Source organism: Molothrus ater, chromosome Z (assembly GCF_012460135.2).
Source record: "Molothrus ater isolate BHLD 08-10-18 breed brown headed cowbird chromosome Z, BPBGC_Mater_1.1, whole genome shotgun sequence".
Classification (NCBI taxonomy): Eukaryota; Metazoa; Chordata; class Aves; order Passeriformes; family Icteridae; genus Molothrus; species Molothrus ater.
This window is the reverse complement of record NC_050511.2, coordinates 34,424,540-34,448,110: the sequence shown is the minus strand read 5'-3', so window position 1 is coordinate 34,448,110 and position 23,571 is coordinate 34,424,540. Positions and strand designations below refer to the sequence as shown.

Genomic DNA, 23,571 nt, shown 5'->3' with positions numbered 1-23,571 from the left:
CAGGCTGTCTCATCACCTGTGGATGGATCCCAATGGTTTAAGGTGTTAAGTCTGCCTAGCTGATCTCTAACCCAACCCTCGACAGCCAAGGAGAAGCCTTCCTTTCTCCAGCCTTCCTCTCTTACCACTGAGGTCTGGGACTCTTGAGGGCCGGTCTCAACAGTAAAGACAAGCAAAGAAGACATTCAGTAATTTTACCTTCTCAGTGTCTTCCATCACCAGAACATCCATCTGATTCTGCAGTGGCCCTGCATTTTGCCTAATCTTTCTTTTGCTGCTGATAAAATCATAGAAGCCCTTCTTGCTGTCCTTGATGTCCCTTGCCAGACTCAGTTGCAAGTGGGTCTTGGCCTTCCTCGTTATATCCCTGCAACTCGATGTTCCTAGAGTCCTTCCCTGTGGCCTGTCCCTTCTTCCACGTTGCATATATTTCTTTCTTGAGTTTGAGTTTTACTGGAAGTTCCATGCTCATCCATGCGAGTCCTTTACCCAGTTTCTTTATCATGGGTATACACTAGAGCTTGGAGTACTTTTAATCAATGTTGCAAAAGCAAGTAGCAGGAACAAGTAAGAATTATGTTTCACCAGCAGATTAGGAAGGCAAAACGTGCATTTAGTATTCTAGTGTTCTTCCATTACTGTGCTATGGGACTGGTTCTTGATTTTTATTTTTATTTCACTCGTTGTTTTGACAAGTGAAATGGAATTTTCTTGCTTGTTAGACCTGCTGATGCTTTTTAACATTTACAGCTATTTTTACAACATATTTGGATGAAAAGAACCAGAAAAGTTGCTGACATTTCTTTTAATTTTTTAATGTTTTTCAGGACTGCATATTACACAAGAGTCTCATTGGTGATCTGAAAGCATTCATAGATAAATATGCATTTGATGTACTTGTCATTTTGGCCAACTGCTTGTCAGATGAGAAGCAAACAAAACAACAAATAGCAGTATACTCGGAAAATGTAGAGCTAGGCAATCAAGTAAGTACCTGGAAAAAGAATGAAATGTTTTTCCTGGAAAAAAAGGGTTGAGGTTTTTTTAAGTAGTCTATATCAAGATGTTGATTATTTAAGTGACTTTAAAACATAGCAACAGTTGACCAGCAATTGAGCAGCTATTTGAAATGGCTGCATTATTTATATGGTAAGAGAATGAAAGATTATGGTATTTATTATTGCTTCAGACCAAGCTAATAGAAAAAGGTTATGAGAAATACTGAAAGGGCAAGAATTTTCAATTCAGTTAAAATGGTTTTTCCCCCAGTTTTGACTTGGGTTTGTACACAAATATGTTTTTGGCAATGAGTGATAAGCAAACACCTTGTAAGTGATAATGACCAAAACTCATATATATGTATATGTTATTCCTAAAGAAGTCAAACTCTGAAATCAAAACAAATTATTATTATTGTGTATGTTTGTCCAGAGCTAGGTGCTTCCCATTTTTTAAAACTGTATTTATCCCCAGATGGAAGAGACTATCTCAGCGGCAACCTTCTGAACCATTTTCTCAGTCTTGAAAACTTATGATTTTTGGGAGGCTAAGTGACTCCATGGTTTTCAAGGCCAATATAAATGCATTTATTTATTTTAGTAATATAATTACCCCATTCTAGAAGTACATTCACAAATTAATTACATAAAATTTACTCAAATTTCTCAAGGAAACAACCAAACGTTTTATTTGGATTTTTTAACAAGAAGTGAGCCGAAAAGTCAAGTGGTATAATTTCTGACCAATCTTAAAACAAATATTTTGTCTTGATCCTCTTTTGTAATGCATCATCTATTTGGGGATTGTAATAAGGTTGCTACAGTGAAATGGCCAAGTAATAGGTTAATAGGAAGAGATAGGTATGGCTGTATTACATGATGAAGTAGTCATATGTGCCTTATGTCCATGACTGCAGTGACTTCTGAAATATCCCATTTTTCAACAGATCTGCTGTGAATTAGAAGAATGTCAGAATCCTTGTTTGGAGCTGAATCCTCTAGAATGTGAATGTGACCAAATTCTCATTTATCATCAAGAAAATTCTTCAGTGACCTGTGATCAAATTTTTCTTCTAATTAAGGAAGTTATAAATAGAAGGCAACCAGAAATGGTATCAAACAGTAGAACTTCTTCTACTGAAGCTGTTGCTGGAAGTGCTCCACTTTCACAAGGATCTTCTGGTATTATGGAGTTATATGGTTCTGATGTAGAACCACAGCCCAGTTCTGCCAATTTTATAGAAAATCCTCAAGATCTAAATGGGTCTGTGCAAGCCCACATTGATGTTAATGTAGACCTTGTGAGTCCAGACAGTGGCTTGGCTACCATTAGAAGCAGCCGGTCTTCCAAGGAGAGTTCTGTTTTTCTTAGTGATGACAGCCCTGTTGCAGAAGGGGCTGCTTCACATCACGGTCTTCTGCCTGGCTTTGATTCCTACAGCCCTATTCCTGAAGGAGCAATAGCTGAAGAGCAAAAGTCTCAGTCAGGAAGCAAGAGCGATAACTTTGATCTTTTCAATTTTGATCTAGCACCCATGGTTACAGCTCCATCTGAGTCATCTTCTCGTTCTGTTGATTGTTCCCCAGCAGATGACTATTTTCTCAATAGTGATTCATCAGAAGGGCATCAGCTCACTCTGAAGAAAAAACTTGATGAGACAAACCTCTTAGAAAATGATAAAGTAAAGTATTCAACTGACTTACGTACAACAAAAATTGAGGAAGACAATCGGGCTGAATTTGATGAGAATCCAGGAGAAATGTGTGAGAAAACTTCAAGTTTGATTGATTTTGTTGAAGGTGATTCTTCTTCACCAGAAGCGTTGAAATCTGCTGATTCAAAAATTCCACCAACTCCTATGAACAGTCTTGTAGATACTTCACCATTGGATAATGGGCAGCCTTTAATTTTCTCACAAGATGTCATAAAAAAAATTAATGAAATAGAGGGCATAAATTACTCTCCGTCTCGTGTTAGATATGGCAGCTGGTGGGATGGCTTTGATCTAGATTCCAGAAATGCTGATGCATGGAGTTCAAGTGAACAGGAATCTGTATTTCAGAGTCCTGTCTTATGGAAAGATTCTAAAGAAAGTCCTTTGCTACGAGAACATACTGATAGAAGAGCCTCAGATTCTGTGTTCATCCAAAAACAGCCAAAGCAAATGGAATATATGAAAGCAGGTCTATGGGATAATCAGTTTAAAGAAGATAATTGGAACCATGAGAATCAAGAGAAAAACAGTGAACATTCATGTTTGCAAACTGCTTCTTTAGATGAGACAAAGCAAGAAATGGAGAGCTTTACAGACCTGTGGAAGGTCAGCCAACCAACACCTGTGAGGTCAGATGCATGGTGTAGCGGTGAAGGAAAAGGTAGCCAGCTAGCTGGAGACTCTTACAAAATCTGGACTGAGTTTGATGAAGGAAATGCTGGTAAATCCTCAGAAGATGTATGGAATATGCCCAAACTAGACAGAGAGTTAAAATCAGTGAATATTCCTGAGGAATGGGCTGTATCAAAAACAGGTTTATCAGATTCTTCAGAAATCACAGTGGACAATGAAATTGAAAATCCAGAAGTGTGGGATAAAGGAAGGTATTATTCAATAGAAGACCATGGAAAATCTGAAAATATAACTTTTGTTTTCAACAATATGCAAAATAATTCCAAGCTGAACACAGGGGAAAAAGCTTTGTTTGGTGATCCTAAACATAGACCAAAACAATTTGAAAATATAGATACCTGGAATATGTATGATAAAAACATCAGAAAAGAAGTAACAGAAGTAGTGGTGCCCTGGGAGGATACCTTCTTATATAAAAACTCGGATCTTAGTTCATCAAATATAGCAGAAGATTTAGTTGTTTCTCCACCAGACACCAATTATTCAACATCTGATTCATATATATCACCTACATATGTGGAAGATGAAAGAGAAAATGAGGACAAGGATTTTGATGAAGGAACAGTTACTGGTAAATTCATGAACACAAATTTGGCTGAGTCAAAAGTACTTGAGAAATCAACTAAAGAACCATTATCTCCTAACAATATGCCTTTTTCAAATACTAGAAATACCGATATCTGGAACACTCCCCTAAATAACATCACCCAGTTACAAGAAAGAAATTCTGAAATGTCAGTTCTTTCTGCCTCTGCTAAACCTTGCCTTAATTCAGAACAAACAGCTGATCTATGTTTTTCAACTGAAACATGTAGCAGTGAAAATAACTTTCCTGTATCTGAAAGCAGAAGAGTAATACTGGCATATAATCAAACAGTGAATGACTTATCACTATCACAGAATGAATTAAATACTGGACAGAGAGCAGCTGATGAGGCAGAAGCAGTGGGCAGTGTTCCTGTAGGAGACACAAACACCTCTACGCCAACTTCAGAAAATGAGAATGGTTTGGATCTGAAAATATGTGACTTAGGGAGTGAGATACTTAGTAAGAATGCAGCACAAACCACTGCCAGTATTGATGAAGAACTGGGTATTCAGGATTCAATGCACCAGGTGAACTCGTGGCATTTACAGAGTGAGCAGGGTTGTGAGGAAGGCTGGGATAATGCCACTGTCATCTCTAAGGAAGGAGAGGAATGTAAGAGAACACATGTGACAAGTGGGCAGCAGATGATTGATGACATTTGTAATAAACCAGTGCAAGAGGGCAATGAATCTTCAGGTAAAACAGATTTGGAAGAAAATGAACCAACAACTGAAGTTGCCACCTCCCCAGAAAAACAGAGAAATAGTGTTAGTTTGGAAGTATTAATCACAGAGAATGTGTCATTTTCCAATCAAAGTAATCCAGTTAGCCAGGAAGAGAGAAAAGACATGTTGCAGAACAGTTTAGAATCTTCAAGTATTTCTGAAGGAGGCAGAGATTATGAATTTTTTGATGACCTCTTACCACAAAATTGCGATTATAGTGAAATGTCACAGCTGCTTTCTGAGGAAGCTGGGAAAGAGGCTACAGTGACAGATGATCTAGCAAGTCCCAAGATGGAAAGTACTTCTGAAAGTTCTGATAAGGGTAGTGATAATCCTGAGAATAATTCTGCTAAAATACCTGGAAGCTCAGGTGTCTGGAATGACTCTGGAAAGAATGGTTGTGGCCAAGCCATATCAATTCCTTTGATGGATAGACCACAGGAACCTCTGGGAGAAGGGCAAGAATGCTTACATGAAGTGACTCCTAACCATCCAGACATTTGTAATTCTGATTTACTATCTTTTAAAAATAGCTTAGAACTGATGAGGACCAATGAAAATTCTTTCACAGATGAGTTTAAGAAAAATCCTTCTGGATTTGTTAGTGTTCCTGATATTACACATATGTCTGTGGTGGAAAATTCATTTTCACTTGAAATAGCTTCTGGGAGAAATGAAAACTCTGAAAATGTAGAACCTGCTACTAATCTTTGTGGAGAGCCATTTGCAGTGCTTAATGACAATTTTCCCCAAACTGCTTGGGATTCACAGCCATGTGAAGATTTACACTCTCCTGGAACAAGTCCTGAGGCAAGCGAAATCCTTGAAATAGCAAATACCACAAGCAGTATTTCAAAAGATATACAGATCAAAAGCTATTTGGAAGAAGATAATATGTGGAGTAATTCAATAAATTATTATACACACTCAAGTGGAACAAGTCCTGACTTAAGTGATACCTCTGTGAATGTGTGGGGAGACCTTCCAGTTGCTAATCATCATGAAAGAAGCAGGGATGTGTGGGAGATGAAAAATAATAAAAATCTTGCAGATTCCTTTAAAAAGCAGGAATTTGGGAATGAATACGAAGAAGGATTTGAAACAAGTGGCGAAGAGAACAAAGTTCCGAAAAGCTTAGATTTTTGGAATGCCCATGTAGATGATGATACTGTATCTTCTTTATCAAGTCCTGACATAAATGAGGATTCAGAGAATTCAGAGGCATGTCCAGAAGTGATTAATGAAGATTCAGTGTGTGAAAACAAACAGCACAAAGCAGCTGAAAATGAAGAGGATTATGATCAGTCCAATGCAACAAGTCCTGAAGCTAATGAAGACAGTTTAGGTGCAAAAACTAAGGTGGGAGAGAATGTCCTTGTAAGCACCTTCAGTGAAAATTCTGAAACAATTGAAGCCAAAAAGGTATTGCAGGAGGATAGGTCTGTTGACTTTATTGATCATAAGACTACTCAGCCTACAACAGGCCACTGTGAAACACTTGATGAAGTATCTCAGGTGAGTATTTTCAATGAAAAACCAGATAGTGGGGAAGACTCATATTTGTATCAAGTGAATGAAGATCCTGCATTGACTTCTGCTGCTGGCGATAACGAAGAGCATTCTTTAAAAGCTGTAGATAGGTGGAGTATGTCGCTGGAAGCTGATTCAAGAACTAATCCAAAATCCACAGTAGGAACATCTGATTTTCTAGATAACAGTTCAGATTGGTGGAGTTCACAACGTTGTGAAGAAAAGCAATTGGAAGATCAGTATTCTGGTTCAAGTCACTCTGTAACAAATCAGCTAGGAAATAGTAAAGAGTACTCCTGTGGCTCACCTTCACAAGATGAAGAACTAACAGAAGCACATTCCACAGATACAAATAATGATGAAAATCCATCTGCCCCCCTGTACTCTGATGAAAAAGAAAATGAAAGACTAGTACCATCTATCAATAGTCCTGATGGTCAGATAAATGAAGACACTTCACAGCTCAATCGATTTGATTCTTTCACACTGGATAAAAAAGAAAGGGAGTTGATAGAGCAGTTGTTCTCTACAGATGATGAAAATCAACTGACTCCACAAAACTCTTTTTCAGATGAGGAACAAGCTAAACCAGTTGAAGCAATCACTGTACTGGATCTACCAAAAGACAGTGAGGAAAATGCAAGTCTCACTCCTCAAGGACAGCAGGAAGACACCTGTGAAAGAGTAGAAGTGCACAACTCCATGCCAGGTACTTTCACTGTAGACTTATCTTTTGAAATGGCAGAAAAGTCAAGCCCAGAGTGGAATATATTAGTTCCCCAAACTGCACTTATCCCAGATATTTTACAGGATAACACACAAGGAAGTAATCAGCAGTTTTCAGTGGAACCTGACCTGTGGACTAATGCTGAGGAGATTGTCACTTTGAAATCAGATGGTGAAAATCCTGATATTTTAAGTCACTGTGACCAAGACAATGGTTCAGAGTCATCAAGCAGTCCTGATGTGTGCCAGGAATATGGAGCTAAGCATGCCTCTATCCCATCTTCTCAGGTTGCAGTGGAGCCTGAAGACAAAGACAGTCAGCCAATTCATACAAAATCAAATGTGAATAAAGAGACAGATTTTGACTCAAAGTGTCAGTTAGTAATGCAGAATGAGATGCACTCTGAAAATGGTAGCCCCCAGGACTATGAACCAGTAAAGGCCAGTGAATTCTATCAGCTTATCTCTTCTAATCCTCAGGAGCCTCCTGAATTAGCAATTCCAGAAGAATACAGTCTAGAAAATAAGCTGGTTTTTGACCCTGTTCAGTCAACTGAAATTGCCAGTGAAGTTATAAAAGTGACATCCTCATATGTGAAAGACATGTTCCATGGAAATTTCACTAATGCAAGCCATCAAGGAGCACCAACTGATACAGCTCAAATAGCGACCTCTCAAATGCATTTGCTTCCTATGGATTTCAATCAACCTGACAGGGAAGAACAAAGTTTAAAAGAAATTAGTGCCTTGGGTGAAGTTGTAAAATATTCTGGTATTGATCATACAGCAATAACTGGTGTTGAGCTAGATAGGTCAGAAGAATGTGTAGATGACTCTGACACAGGGATAGAACATAGTATGAGGGACACCTCAGTGACTAATGGCCTGGGAGGCACATGTGGTGGAATGAGCATACTGACACTGCTAGGCAGTGAGGCAGCAGAAGGGAAGTCAGAGGATGAACGGACATTCTTTCCCAAGTCCTTTCTACCTGGTGGTAATGAAGGTGATGAATCTGATTCAAATAATGAACTGTTTGATGACACAGCAAAAGAATATGAAGCCGTAATTGAAAATTATGTTCCTGTGCTTAAGGAAATACCCAGTGACCAATCACCAACGGTGTGTACTCCTCCATCTTCTGCATCTTTTGATGCTGAACCCTCTGGCAGCAGTGAGAATGCAAACGGTGAGCTCTGGTTACAGCAGCCATTTTATGACAGTGTTTCTTTGGAAAAACGATTGCCACTGCCAGCTCCTCTGGAAGGTGCAGAGGGCATCCTAATGACTGAAGATAAGGTGTTTGAGACATCCACAAAGTGTCTTGAGGAAAATCATATGTCAGTACCGTCGCTCTCCATGTCTGAAGTAACTCCCCCAGATTCTGATTTCTTGACAGGAAAATCTGAAAAAGAAACAACCGATCCTGACTCACCACAAGGTGGAGATAGAAGATCATGTGATGGTAAGAAAATCTGCTTTCCAGGGCAAAAACATAGAACAGAGAAAGGAGGAGGAAGTATTTCTATGAAGCCTATGAGGAGGAGGCTTTGAGGGAAGTGAGATGTTTGTGTGTCTCCCTAATGTGCAGAACATTTATTGTGGAAAGAGCTCTAGTGTCATTCTCTCAGATGATGCCTTGAGAGGCTACCTGGAACAGGGGTTAGACAGAGGTAAAGGAATAAAGTAGGTATTTATTAAAAGGCCTTCAAAGGATTCATCTTGGGCAGTACAAGAGCCTGGCCAGGGCTACACCCAAGATGGACCCAAGATGGACCCACGTGTTTTCACAAAACTTTAAAAAGTTTTGGTCCATTTACATTTTGGGGTTAATTGTCCAATTACAGCTTCAGGTTATGAAGTCCTATCCCCTCCTCTCCTCAGTTTGCTGTTGTTGACACTTTTTGGGCCTGAGGCTGTAACTGAGGTGTCCTTGGTTCTCAGGCTGGAAAAGGATTGTTTTGTCTAACTGAGCTGTGAAGGGAACTTGCTGACACTTTATATAGAGTTCAGAGCTGTATACTAAGGCACTACAGAATCTGGAAAATAGGAAAGCTAAAACTTTAGGCATCACAGGCAGATCTAAAGCTTTTGAACACTGAAGTAGTAATATAATTTCTGTTGTTTGTGCAGGGCCTAGCCTATGGGACACTGAATTGTTTGTGCCTTGGGGATGATTGCCGTGTTAATGTGTAACCTTTAACAATAATGATGATGGTGATGATGTTATAAAATTCAAGTACACATTAACAGAGCAAAGCAAAATGAAAAGAGCTTTATCTCACAGTACTGATTAAAGCATACTATGGTGACTAAATCAGTAATATAGAAATTAAAAAGAGTTTCTCTTTGCCTGTTCTTTTAGAAGCTGGCACTAGCTCCCTACTATGTAGAGAAGAGAAGCTGAGAAATTCCCAGAAGAGCCCTGAACTGGAAAGTACAGACAGTAAAGAAGATGTGAGGATGCAGGTGCTCCCAACTTCACTGGAGATGGATTACATCCTTGTTACTGAGGAAGAAAAAACACCTGCAACAAATGATACCCTTGAAAGAAGCAAAATTAATTTTGCATTTCAAGAATCCCATGAAGACTTTTCACCAGGCTCCTTGGATGCCTTTCAGGCAATATCCATTTCAAATGAAAGCAAAGATCATCTTGTTGCTGGGACTGGATGGGACGCTGTTCACTTAGAAGAGAAAAATTCTTCTGCTGTGCCTCAGAAGCTGGATGGTGAAAGGAAATCACAGGAAAGCTCTGGGCAAGACGAGGGTTGGATTATATTGGGACAAAATGAAATAAGTGACATATCACCTGAAGAAATTTCTGCCAAGACAGAGATGCCAAAATCAGGGTCCGGACATCCTGGTGAAGAACTGGCATCTGTTGTAGCGCAGGAATTGATTCTTGACACTTGGACAGAATTTCAGGTAGAAACTCCCCTTCAGAAATCTTTTGAACATGAAAGCTGTTCTCCTTCAGATGGCCTGGCTGCTGAGAATGTGAGTTTGGGCATTGCAGGAACACCAGAGTTGCAGGTAGTTGGTGGTGATAGTATATGGGAAGCACATTCTCAACAGAGGATTGGGAATAATGTAGCAACAGAACAAGAAATGAAGGAGGAAATGGTTCTTCTCAACAGTGACAGAGAATTGAATCAAAAATCAGGGTAAGTAAAAATCAACCTATTTTCTTTCAAAAGTCTTCTGTTCATTTGTTACTTATGTTATTGAGGTGTGTGCTATTATGTATAGATGGCAAGACTTTCAAGTCTGAAATATGCAAAGTATTATTTAACTATCAATGTATTACTTCCTTTCTGTAAACAGATTGTTGGTTCTTTGTCACTTGATACGAGCCAAATTAGGGTTGTTTTGCAATTGATTTGAAGGTTACTTTCTTGCAGGAGTAAATTTGTCTTCCTTCTGTGAAGTCCCACTGATTGTGTTACCTACTTTTAAATGTGAAACAGATATGGCCAGGGCATACAGGCCCAAGCCAGGTACTAATGATGTTGCCAGTATGTGATGAGATTATGGAGGGATCAAAGTGAAGTACTATGTCTGCCCAATGCAAAACTGTTGAGAAGGAAGAAAGGAGGAAATCAAGGCCCAGAGTGAGAAAAATGTGCTGGTTGTAGAAGAAAGAAAAGCATGAAAGAAAGTTGTGATCTTTGTGATTATTTTCAAGCTCTAGTCAGATCAGAGGAGCATTTATGACTGTTGGAATTGAACTGGTGATTGAAGCAGACTGAGTGAGTACATGTGGACCTGGTTTTGGGTAGACATGCAGTCTCTGTGCTGGCAGTATTCCTCCTGCCAAGTGACTCTCTGCTGTGTCATCAGATGGGGTGAGGGGTGGCCCTCCTGACTCCATTTACTGTAGTATATTGGAGAGGGTGCTTCTGTTGTTGACCTCTCTTCCTTTGCAAACAGCAGGCTGCCATCAAGGGACAGAGAAATTTTCAGAAGTGTTAGCAGACTCATCAGACCTTAGAGCCTGAAGTAAACCAAGTATCGAGTGCTTGACCTTGAAACTAGCCAAAGTATGGTGGGTTGGCACAGCATTTCTGTCGCACTCGCTCCTCTAAGCTTCTAAATTCCATTCCAGAATGAATAGTGTAAATTTTGAAATTTCCTATAAAAGAGAAATCTGGGAGAAGCCAAACAAACAAAATTTCCAAGCAGCTGTTTTGTGTCCATGTTGTTGTGTGGAAGCATGGCTGAGAATCTGCAAATCTAGGAAAGGGAGATGTCCTTTGACCTGGAGGTGCTTTGTTTGTTAGCCCTGGAAGCCATTTTCTGGTGTTACCTCTGCAGGGTTTCACTGGGAGTTAATTAAAAACAACTAATTTCAATTAGGAAACATACTTTCTTGACAAACCATGCATTTCTAGTAAAAAATCTTAGAATCATGACATGCCTACCAGTTCTGCTCACAGCCAGTAATGACTGGGACAGGAATCAGGAAGAGCTGTTTAGAGGCACTAGCTAGTTGCAGGCTTGCAAATCTGACATGAAGAAATCGTCTGTTATTTCCTCTGTCTCCCATAAAGCATTTTAAATTAAAACCAGGCAGATGCTGGCCCAGTCTAAGTCATACTGATTAATTACATGCAGGCAGCATCCTGCAAGATTTGACTTGTCGTACTTACATTCCCGTGATGTAGAGAGGAAAAGAAAACTCTAGATATCTAATTTAGAATGATTTGTAAGTAAACCAGCACATTTTCAACTTGAGATAGCTTTGATGTAGTAAGACTCTTTGACACCTCAGGAAGAAAATCTGATTTTTGAACTTAGACTGGTACTAGAAAAAACATTTCTATGCCGTAGATTTATAGGGGTGGGTAAACATCTTAGTGCAATAAATTGTTATATCCATTTTGAGAAGAGCTCTGTGGCTTTTTAGGAACTTTGGCAAATCCTGAAGTACTACTCAACAACAGTTCACATTGGAATTTTGCATGCAGTACATTCATTATTCTTAGAACTTAGTGTATTTGCTTAGGCTAATTCCCACATTGAAATCCAAAACTGGACCATGTTAATGTTCTTGTGTGTTCAATAAAAATTTAAATGCATGATGGAATATGGTGCATCCTGCAAGAAAAAGATAAAATAATTCTTGGTATAGAATATATGTCATCACTATAGCTTCTAGTTTAGCTGTTTGTCTTATCTTACTTAGAAGTTGTTTAATACTAAATGCCTTTTTAGTCAATAGCAGTGGCTATGTCTGTCCTTTCCACTACTAATACTGATGCCCAGAAAAGCAAAGTAAGTAACTTATTGAGCTTCCACATTGATAATTGATTGTGGGTGCATGGAACCAGTAAAATATACTTTGCTTTGGGTTTAAGTTTTCCTGTTAGACTTTTTCTTGGTAAGTTGTAAACTTTAATGGAAATTTCTTCCAGCATTAATTTTATTAAAAGTAATTAATCCTCTTCTGTGAGGATTTTGTATGTAATAGAGATTGCTTTTGCAGTGTGGTTTTCCCCTCAGTTTCCTCTCTGCTTGGTAGTTGATATTCAATAAACTTGTAGTAAGCTTATGTCTTTGGTCAGTTAGGTAAAGACTTCAGGCTTCCGAGGAGAACAGACATACCCATCCCTGTGCATGCCCACAGCATGATTGCAGGGCCCTTGATTCCTTTGAAACCAAAGCAAACACACAAAAAAAATACTATTATGAAACACATACAGGAATCATTATTTCTAGATGATATGCCTGTTTAATGAAAGCTCTTACATAAAGAGATGAAAAACTAGCAACTGACATGGTAGACGTGTGTAATTACGAATGCTTTCTTAATGTATTTAATTGACAGTTTTAAAACCAGAAGTTCCTTCTTAAAACATAGCTCAGTATGCAGCTTTTGACTTTTTTGTCTGAAATTAACTGCCCTTCATGGCCAGTGAAGTTTAAAATAATGTAATGCAGCAGAGCTGCCAGCCTCTGGGAGGTTAGTGAAGGAATACTGGTGTTATCACATAAGAGGAGAAACTAAGACTTTTCTGATTGTTGCAGTACAATTTCTGGAAAGCACCTGATGTTGCTAGTCATCAGGCTATCATCAGGCTCTGAGTCTACCAAAGATTTACATCAAAGTAGGATGAAAAGAAACTCTTTAGTGTGAGGGTGGTGAGGCACTGGAACAGGTTGCCTGGAATAGCTGTGAATGCTCCATCCTTGGAAGTGTGCAGAGCCAGGCTGGATGGGGCACTGAGCAACCTGATGTAGTGGCAAGTATCCCTTCCCCAGTCAAGTGGGTTGGAACCAGGTGACCTTTGAGGTCCCTTCCAACCCAAATCATTCTGTGTTTCTATCATCTTAGAAAAATAAAGAAATTTATCATTTGTATTCAAACTCAAACCCAGCCAATGAACAGCTGAATTAATTTATGAAGGCACTTAGTAACTGTCTTGAAATCCCTTTTATATCCATATGCCCCTGTTTAGGGAAAAAAATAAAAGGTTCCTACTTGTACTGTGCTGAAGTAGGACCTTTGTAGTGGAATAAGGGTCTGTGAAGGATGCAGTTTGCATTGTTTTCTGCTTACATCCAGCAGGTGTCTGCCACTTCTAACAAAATTGCCTGTTACACAGAAGAGATGTTGGAACTCTGATGGCTGAAAACTTCTAGCTTTCTGAATTTAAGGGTGCCAAGTAAAAACCTTGTTTGACCTGAGACCTTGGAAAAGGCGTCAAAAATTGAGTGATAGCACAGAAACAGTGTGTGTGTAGTTTGGATAGTATTATGTGATCTCACTGGGTGAAAAAACTTGGATTTGGGATTTTAGTATATGATGATATATGGGAGCCAAGATGGAGAATTTTGGGTGTGGGTTAGTTGTCTTTTTTGCACCTTCTTCTTCCTTCTTCTTCATGAATCTGGTTGGTTTTCTCTGACTGGGTGAAAGATGTCTGTGTTGTGGGTTTTGGGTGATCATAATTGGGTTAGGAGCATAACTAATATGAACTGTTTATTGGATAATTGGGACTTAAATAGCCTTAAATAGACACCAGTTTAGCTCACTTTGTCGACTTGTAAGAGAGAGCTCACATGTCCTGAGTTTATGATAGATAAGGATAACAAACTTCAGACTCAGACTTCAAAAACAGTATCTCCTCAGATTTATTTGCCCTGACCTTGGAGCAAGAAAGAGCCTGGTATTCCAACACAGAGGGAATTAAGGTTTTGCAACAGAAAGCATTAACAAAAACTAGAATGAGGAAGTGCCTTAAAATCTTGATGTTTGCTAGTCACTGCCCTTCATCCCAGTGTCACACATAACAACTCTCAAAGGTGTTTCAAAGAAGTCTATGGCTAGGGGTGAAGTTCTTCCATCCTCTCCTGTTCTATTTCCACAAGGAAAAGCTTCAGCAGGGAGTGAAGAATAAGGCTGTTTACTAGTATTAAAACACTGGAGAAAAGACATCAGCTTGTCTCAGAAATACACAAACACCAAAAGTAACAAACCCTAGAGCTTCTTTGGACTCCTAAAAAAAGTAAAAAAGATTTGATAGCTCATTAATAAGGTCAGTCTTTCTGGAAAGGAAACAGCTTTTTGTACAGCATGTTAGGTGGGCAGGATTACATACTTTGCTGCTGCTGACTGGAGGTGTGCCAGCAGTAAAATTTATGAAGATGGGAGGTAATTTTGTTCTTGATAGAAGGTATCTTGTCTTACAGAGCTATATGAAGGTTGGTGGTGATGAATTGGTCAGGAGGCAGAGGGAGAACACTGCAGGTGGCTATGCTAGTTTTTACTCAGCATATTCGTCAGAGTATTTTAGTGGCTGTGTATACCAGATCATTCTTGCTTTTAGGTTTGTTGTAGGGTAGTATTATCCTTTTCCTTATTAGAAGGAGTTAGAAAGAGCTGAATAAAATACTATTAAATGATGTATTGACTTGAGGTACAAGAAGCAGTGAGAACAGTAGAAATAAGAACAGAGATATTTGGAAGTTTTGAGGAAGAGCTTAGAAAACTGGTGGCAAAACTGAGCAGAAAACAACTTCCTTTGAAGAACTACCACAATGTATTTAACCTGCTAGAATAAGACTTCAAAAGAAAGCTTCATTTATCTTTCTGATAGCATTTTCTCAAAGTAACAGGAATAATTATTTTCTGCTCACATGTATAATGATGTTTTGGAAAAGATAGTTCTTCCACTGCCTCTCTATGAAATATCCCTCTTTGACCACTACTATACTGCTGGCTATTAAAATTGCCCAGTAGTGGAGCAATCCAGTGTTTTATTAATAGAAAAGCCTGCTTTCATCACACTCCCCTGTGCTTGCCAGTGAATAAAGATATTCAAATATAATTAAAGAAAAATATGTGTTACAAGATTAGTAAGAATTCTGAGACGACTCTGCTGTCTCTGTGACTTAGCCAAATACAAATAAATCTCAAAGCTGTTAATTATTTGAGTCATTATCGATGTGGGTACTGAAATTAAATACTGACAGACTGGTACCCAGGAAAAAATTCAGATTGATTCCAGTGACCAAAGGTTTCACCAAATATTTTCTCAAAATGTCTCTTCTGTCATCCCAAAGCTAGAATAAGGCAGTGAGTTAGACATACCAGGTTTGCCTTATTCTTCTTTGGTCACAGCCAGGGATGCTGTATATAGGATGCTTAAAGACTTGAAAATGTTGTTGCTGTCGGAAAAAATAAAATAATATTTACTTCCCTTTGAATACCTATTTCCTTTTTTTTTTCTTGGAAGCCTGTGGGGCTGCCATCTTTCACTTCTGTCAGGATTGTTTATTAATTGGCCATATCCACTGGAAAGGAGTTCCAGGCACTCTGGGGACCAGGCATGCTGGTTCAGTTATGTTTCCAGCTCCTGCTGAACTACAAAATTATGGACTTGAAATGGGAATTGAACTTTGGTCTCCCACTTGGCAGCACAAAGCACGACATTTGACTTAACACAAAGACCGTGCTTTAAAGGTTAAAACCAAACATGTAAGGAAAGGAGCAACAACTGAGAGGGTTGCTTGTAGGAAGGTCCTGATGATCTCATTTTTGTAAAAAACAGGTTTAATATTTACATGGCAAATATCAAGACCTTTATAAAAATCTGTTAAGAGGAAAAGAATAGCACATCACTGACTGAAAAACAACTTCAAAAGGGAAAAAACCCCACGACTTATTATTGTTTACTAATTGTACTGAAATTTTAATTAAATTGTGAGATTGGCCTGATAGAGCCACTTTCTTAAAGCAAGAAGACCTGGACTTTGTTAGTATGGTTTAGCAGTTAAATGAAAAAATCCCTCAATATTAAAAGCACCATTGTTTTCTGACCTAATTAATTATATATTCCAATCAGTGTGATCAATGACAAGAGACTTCAGCCTGAAGTGTTAACAAGCTTTGAAACCTTAACCCTATTCACACAGACCTGACTTTGGCAGTGAGCCTCAGTGAGGTAAGTGGTCCCAGCAGAGCATCTACTAAGGATGAGTTGTCCATGAGCTGGTTATGGTCTTTGCACAGTGAAGGGCACCATGGGGAAATGTTGTGCCAGCAAGTGACTGGACACTGAAAGACACAGCAGGGGCTGATGACTCTGCTGGGTAACCCCTAGAATTTTGCACGCACCGACTGTGAGGGCATAAAAGCCCAGAGTTTCCTGTGTTTGGAGTCCTTCCTCAGAGGCACCCAGCTCAAGCTGTTCTTTTGTTGTTGCACCATGATTAGGTTATTTTAAGGGTTGAGACTGTGCTATGGGAATCATAGGGTTGCACCAGTAAGGAAACCTGGTCTGACCGTGTGAGTGTGGGGTCCCAGCTCAGGTGCTGTGAGCGTGACTGCCAGAATGGCTCCTGCTTCGTAGACAGGGAAGCTTCCTCAATAGCATCCTAAAATCTCAAAAATATTCTATGGTACTCTGCATGTGTAGAATTAAGACCTTGTTTTCTGCCACATTACTGATTTCACAGCTTCACTGTAATCTTGCTACCAATGACTTCTATTGTACATAAATACTTCATAACTTTATTTCCTGGATACAGGAAGTCTGGGAATTATGGACTTTAGGGTCCATGATTAATGGTTGTGGACTTTTGATTTTAAGTGAAATAAATCTTGGCCAGTTGAAAAAGTGCGAGAAACATCACCATCACTGGAAATTTTACGTACATCTAGGTGACAGAAACATCAAAGATGACGTGTCTACAGCACTGTCCTCTTTGGAAGTGGTGATTGGTGATGATTTTTAAATTTCTTGAAATGCTTTGTATTTATCTGTTTTCCTTTAAAATACCATCTGGGACTGACTTACCAGGACATGTGTTGCAGATAATGACCCCTTTCTCTGTAGGATTACTAATACCATGAAGAACAAGGTGGGAGCCACTGAATTGTAATATGCTGTAGCTGTGCATGGAGCTGTACTGAAAAGAGAAAATGAGGTTAGGCTTTTCTTTGTTTTTGACTGTTTCTGGCTAAGCAGTCTGATGTGAAAGCTTCTCCAGTTCTCATTGTTTTCCAGGAGGATCTGTGCAATATGAAGAAGGAAACCAGATGAAGGTTAGGCTGTCTTAGGGTCTACTGCCTTGCTGTGGAGATTTGTTTTGTATTTGGAAAGGAACCTGGATTTTTTAGGGACCCTACTCACAATAGGCTTTTAGAAAATGAGACTGTGAGACTGCACTGCCTGGGAAGAAGTATCCTTTCTTTCCCTAAGAAGCGCAATCAGGACCACAGGCTGTGGGCATTGTTTCCTGCTGTACATAGTTTGTGTTTTCAGAATCTACCATGCCTTCTCAACTGGTGGTTGTTGGTGTTTTGGTTTTTTTTTGTTTAAATTTGCATGTACTCTATAGCCATCAATGCAAACAGAAATGAGGGCTGAGATAAGTTGGATCCAGAGGAACTTTTGTCATGCAGTCGCAGCATAAGCTTTCCTCAGGCAGTGAAATGAAGCAGCAGGGAGCTTTTTTGCTGCCGCCCGGCTGACTCACTGCATCAAAGTTTGATGATGTTCCGATGAAGCGCCACAGGGAATGTAAAAAAGAATTGTAATTTTCACGGCGGAAGCACAGCTCTGCATTTGTTGAAGTGCGCCTGTAAGCAAAGCCGAGTAGCTGCTGTGTGAAGGCAGGTGATCACCCTTATTTAGCAGTACCACTACCCACGTGACCAGAAAATGGTGGAGGATCTGTATTCCTAGTAAACTGCTAGGGAATGAGGGATGCTGAAGTGCAGCAGTGAAGCATCTTTACTATTTTTGCAGTAGAGAGGCCTTTTCGAGTCTTCAGAAGGTAAGCGTCTCTTGGCTCCAAGCAGCAGATGTGCAGGAGATTTTCTGATTAACAGCTCTTTATTGCAGTTACTTCAGACAGAAAAAGGGTAAATGCTAGTCAGCATGATGCAAAGCACTCCGGACCTCATTACTGAAAACAGGGCAGCTGTATTTTAATTCTGTTGCAGCTCTTTATGAGAGGAGCTTACATCAGTTCAGAAGGATTTCTTTTGTCTGAGCACAGGCATTTATAATTAGGAAACAAAACTTCACTGCACAATCATCTAATGTGCTGGATTATTTTCAGCTTTTTTTGCCTAGCTCTGAGGATACAATGGGCAAAAAGGGATGAAAGGGCATTGCCAGCATATGTCTTGCTTTTAAAAGTGCTTAATTACTGGTAGCTCCACTGTTTGTGAGAGCTCTCATTTTAGGCTACTTGGCATTATAGTTTCGGGGTTTTCTTCCCTATCAACTGAAGCGTATTATTTTTGAATTTTTTGCAATGTCCTCTTAAAATGTTGCAGTGAACAGTATATGTAATTTTTGAAGGTTAACTGATGAAGGATGCAGCAGTAATCTCAGTGGTAAGAGATTCAATTACTGCAAAAGTTGGTTTGTGCAGGCAGTATTTTTTTGTAAATTTAATTATAGGAGCTTGATTCAGCTCATTCAGTTACTTGCTTTTCTGTCTGTGATGAAGGAATGAAAATATTCTTCAGTTCCAAGTATGGTAAGCACATGAATGATAGGGATGATAGTGATATACAGGAGGCATTGAAATATATAGAATGTAAAAGTATTGACTACTTAAAGCAAAATTGAAAGGAAATGTATGCAGGCTTGTTTCTTTCTTCAGCCAGAATTCTTCGAAGGGGGCTGGGGAAGGGAAGGATGGGCAGGCAGAGATGTAATTTCTGGATTTATGTATATTTACTTGGAAAGCAAAGCTGTTTTGAGAAAGGGAGGATGCGCAGCACTATCAGGAGGCATTAAAATAACTGTGGAGGTCAGAGCAGGGAACAATGCACACCAATCCTTACCCTGCCAAACATTTCTTTCTTCAAGGGCTGCCATGTTCATTCTTTCACTCTCAGCAATGCTCCTCACTGATACCTTATGTGGAGTAGGGATGTATAAAGATCTAAAATAGCCTTTTCTTTCCTGACTTTGATTAGTCTGGTTTCTTTATTTGGCTTTGCATAAATCTGGATAGTAGAAAATTTATGTAGTTAGAGACAAATCTAGTTTTTGCATACATTCACTGCTTAAAAACTTGGATCCTGCTATGAGCAGTCTGTTGCAGTTTTGTGGCATCTCTGTATAGAATTCAGCAATAATAGGAGAGCAGTTTTATTTACAGCTTGTAATATATCTGCAGGAAAAGGCAAATAAAAAAATGGCATCTTAAAGCTCCAGTCTTTGGGCAAAAGTTGCAGCTTGCAAACTTAATAAGAGAAAATGTGTAGATGAGAATATGTTTTTGAAAGCACCTGTGAGAATTGATAAGGCTTTTTTTTTTTTTTATCACTGTTGTATCTTCAGTATTGGAGACACTTCCTATCACGTCCCGTAAAAATACCTAGAAAATGACAGTGCTCCTGCAACAACAAATAATACTTAAGCAGGGGTAGGTAGGAGTGACATTCCAGTTGCTTCAGAGACTTCATAGTTTATCTATTTTGTTTTTCCTTTGGACATTGAAGAAAGTGGTTTCACTGTTACAGGATATTAAGAATTAACTGTTTATTAGTTCTTAGTATATCTTGTAGTTTGTGGTCTTATCTACAGCCTTGCACCTGCGAAAAACCTATGACAGCAGCAGATGGGACTTTTTCATTTTAGGCTAACAGGTGAAACCTGACTGTGTCCTACACACTGGCAGCAGACTCTAAAGAGCTGTCTGCTGGGCAGTAGCCCAGCAGAATACACCACTGCCTGCTTGTTGAAAGTAGAGAATATAGCTAACCTTGTCTATGTATTTCACTAGCTGTAATATATAAGTGCCATGTTGAGGATGGAGGAGCCCCATTTTCTCTCCTTCTGAATATTACTTACTCAGTCTGGCATTTCCTGTCACTCTGACTCTTTCACAGCATTTTTGCTATGACTGACATTACTCCTCTTTCCCACACTTGGGCTGGTTTTTATGTTCCTACTGCTTCTTGCGGCACTTCCAACTCAGTGACAGAGTTCTGCTTCTGAAGATAACTGGTGGCTTTCTGCATCTCCCATCTCTCTTTGAGCATGCCTTTTAGGCCTGCCAGCTTCAGGGTCTAACAATCTTTCATGCTCCTAAAACCTCTTGCCAGAGCAAGCTTGCATGTTTTCCAGTTTAACTGCTTCTGTAGAGCTTGTGTGGCCTGATTAGGAGCCTTCCCTCGCTCATGTTTGGGACTTATTTATTTTTCCCAAGCTGATAATTTTGCAGTATGGATAGGAATTCATTTCAGTTACCAATTTACACCCAATAGGATATTTCCATTTAAATTTTCTGGCTAAAATTCCCACTCCATATTCTGCATTGTCAGTTAAATTCTCCTACTGTTAATTGCATCTCCAACAACTGCAGCTTTGAGGGGAAGTAAGTTTGACATTAACACCTTTTCAGAGCCTTTTCTTTAGGTCACCCATAGCCAAGACTGGGAAAATGTAGCTGTTGGTTATTCCTAAGTTTGTAGTAGGTCACCTAGGAATCTAAATCACAATAACATTTAATTGTGAAATCATTGATACAGTAATGTGGAAAAGATGATGGACATTTGGCAGTGCAGTGACACAGATGAGAGAAAAGAAGACAAAGAATTTCACAATATTTAAGGTCTTGAGGAACTAGAAATATTTTCAGGATAGGGAATGAGATGATAAATAGGACCAGAGAAAAGCAGTATGAGGGGAAAAAAAGATACAAGTCATACAATATAAAAAAAAAAGCTTCCAGGTATCTTTTCCTGTCTATCAACATATTGTCCAAAGCTGATCTTGAAATCAGAAGAATATTAGAAAAATGCTAATGCTTTAATGGATGGATGAAAAAAAAAAATCTGTGCATCTTGATGTTAAGTGAATTCTTGTAATTAGCAGCTCTAAAAGTCATCATCACATTTTGCCATGTGATCAAGAGATACTTCAGCTGTTGTAAGATGCTCTGTTAAAGCATTTTGTTCTAGCCTAGTTTAGGATGGCAATAAGTGTCATCAGCACTGTACATGTCATCATCCAGACGTGCAGAGAAACAAGTCCATTAAGCAATGCAAGAAATTGCCAATACTACAGAAAAACCAAGTGGTAAAGAGAAATAGCCACTGAAGTTCAGGTACTAGCTCAGTTTCAGAACTAATGGTTTTCAATAATGGTTAAGAGCAGTGAGAGGCATTTTAGCATGTTTTCATTTGGAAACAAATGTGCTTGATACGGTGTAGATTGTTATAGTTGGAGGGGATTTTCTACATGTCCAGTGGAGAATAGACAAGTCCAGTGGGGTATAAAATTTAAAACTTTCTGAAGATTTTTTGGCTTCTGATCCTGCAACCTCTCCCCTGTTAACTGCTCTCAAATCATTAGCATACTTCCTGAAAGTGCAGATGGCTGCACTGGGTAGAAGGTGCACCCTGCTTTTTCAAGTGCTTCTGATATGCCAGTTAAATCATTTGGAGCTGCAGGTATTCTGATGATAGGTCCTGACAGGACAGTGTGGCAGGAAAATGGTCACTGTGAGCCGCACATTCAGGAAGAGAAACTGGTTTAAAAGTTAGGAACTAAACCTGAGTTTTCTCAAGGAATAATTAATCGCTCAATGAGAGTGGAAGGTAGGAATCATGTCCCTAGCATCGTAAAAATTTTTAAAAATACCATTTAAAAAGAAAATATATTTTCAGGTTGTACTTATGGATCTTTTGAATCAGATTGATTTAATTTCTACTTTCTCTGCTGGCATTACCATGTTGCATTTGTAATGTTTGTTCAAGAGTGGTTGTTGATTAACAGACCATCTAGATATGTGAAATATTATCTGTGGAATACTAACAACGTCTCTTAAGAGATCAGAAACATGCTTTCTAAATGCTAATACTGCTTTGAATGTACACAGCATATTGCTGGACCTTCTGATCTTTCAATATTGATGGAGGAGCACCCATAAACTCCCCAACTTTGTGTTGTTAATTCTGGTGATTTTCCACTGTTTCAGTAAAGATTAAGGAGCGCTGATCTAGGCACCTAACAGAGAACAACCCCTGCTCTTAGGACAAAACTATGTGGTGGTATACAAGTGCAATGCTAAGCAAAGAAATAGGTGTTATGTGATAAGTTACTTCTGCCTTAGAATTTGTCCCTCTCTGCTTTTGCACACAGAATATTGCCTTAAGAGAATATTATTAAAATGGTAATATTAGGAGCCCAGCAGGTTCGGCATTTCCCTGTAAGAGACACAGTTGGAGACAGTGCTGTTATTTGCACACATTCCAAAAGCACCAGCTACAGAATTGTCTTCTGTCCATGTTAATGCCATGAAATTGTTACGTGGTTTTGGAAACTCTGGGATCTGCTACTGGCAGCATCAGTCTGGCTTGCATTTCTAAGTCCCCATTTCGGCAAGACATTTAGGTTTGGAACTTCCAATTTCCCTCTTTTTATGTTAAGATGCATTTTTATTTCATGTGTCTGGAAGTCACTTATAATTGAAGAAGGCTGGAGCCCTGGATCTGTTCTGTAGGCCTTCCTGATCAATGGGCATGAACATAAGGTTGATGAAATAGCCTAGTGAAATCCATTATCCCTGTTACTTGGATTTGTCCCTTCATGGCTCTCTGCATCCTCCATGCCTTTTCCTGTTTCTCTTGTGCTGGGACACAGGGAGGGAGCTGGCAAAGGGTCAGGACAGACAGTGTGTGCCCACCTAGCAGCAGTGAAAGCAGCAGCATATGCTTAAGAATAGCAACTTTTTTTTTTAGCAGTCTCAAGCTGATATGAGGAGCCAGGAGAGCCTACCACTATGACAAGCTTCCTGGAATAAAATGAGGCTTATAGTATAAGTTAAAAAAGAGGAACAAGGGAAAAGATGGGTATATAAACAGACACTAAACAATTAATTTGATTGGAGACTAGGAAATGTTTTAATAAAGAATGGTTAAAAATGTACTCAGTGGCTCTAAGTGAGAATTTTAACATGTTTTCAAATCTTGTGGCTGTATCAGGATTTTTCTACAGAAAGAAAATTGTCTCTTACTGTTATGCCTAGTCTTTTCGCTCAACTCCCATGCTGAAAATGGAGCAAAATGTTAGCACATGAAAACTGAAGTATAAAAACTAAGGAACTTATGATTTTTG

At 39.1% G+C, this 23,571-nt stretch overlaps 1 protein-coding gene across 3 annotated transcripts in view; it reads left to right on the top strand.

Moving 5' to 3' along the window:
- PRUNE2 (prune homolog 2 with BCH domain) overlaps window positions 1-23,571 on the top strand; it is a 104,733-nt gene that overhangs the window by 46,597 nt on the left and 34,565 nt on the right. The window contains exons 5-8 of one of the 3 annotated variants that reach the window (XM_036403231.2): window positions 828-986; window positions 1,946-8,441; window positions 9,342-9,904; window positions 10,013-10,143. In XM_036403231.2, the coding sequence (XP_036259124.1) occupies window positions 828-986; window positions 1,946-8,441; window positions 9,342-9,904; window positions 10,013-10,143 (7,349 nt within the window). Of the gene's footprint in view, window positions 1-827; window positions 987-1,945; window positions 8,442-9,341; window positions 10,144-18,112; window positions 18,263-23,571 lie in introns of those variants that run through there. The other 2 variants (XM_036403232.2, XM_036403233.2) reach the window with 2 other exon arrangements.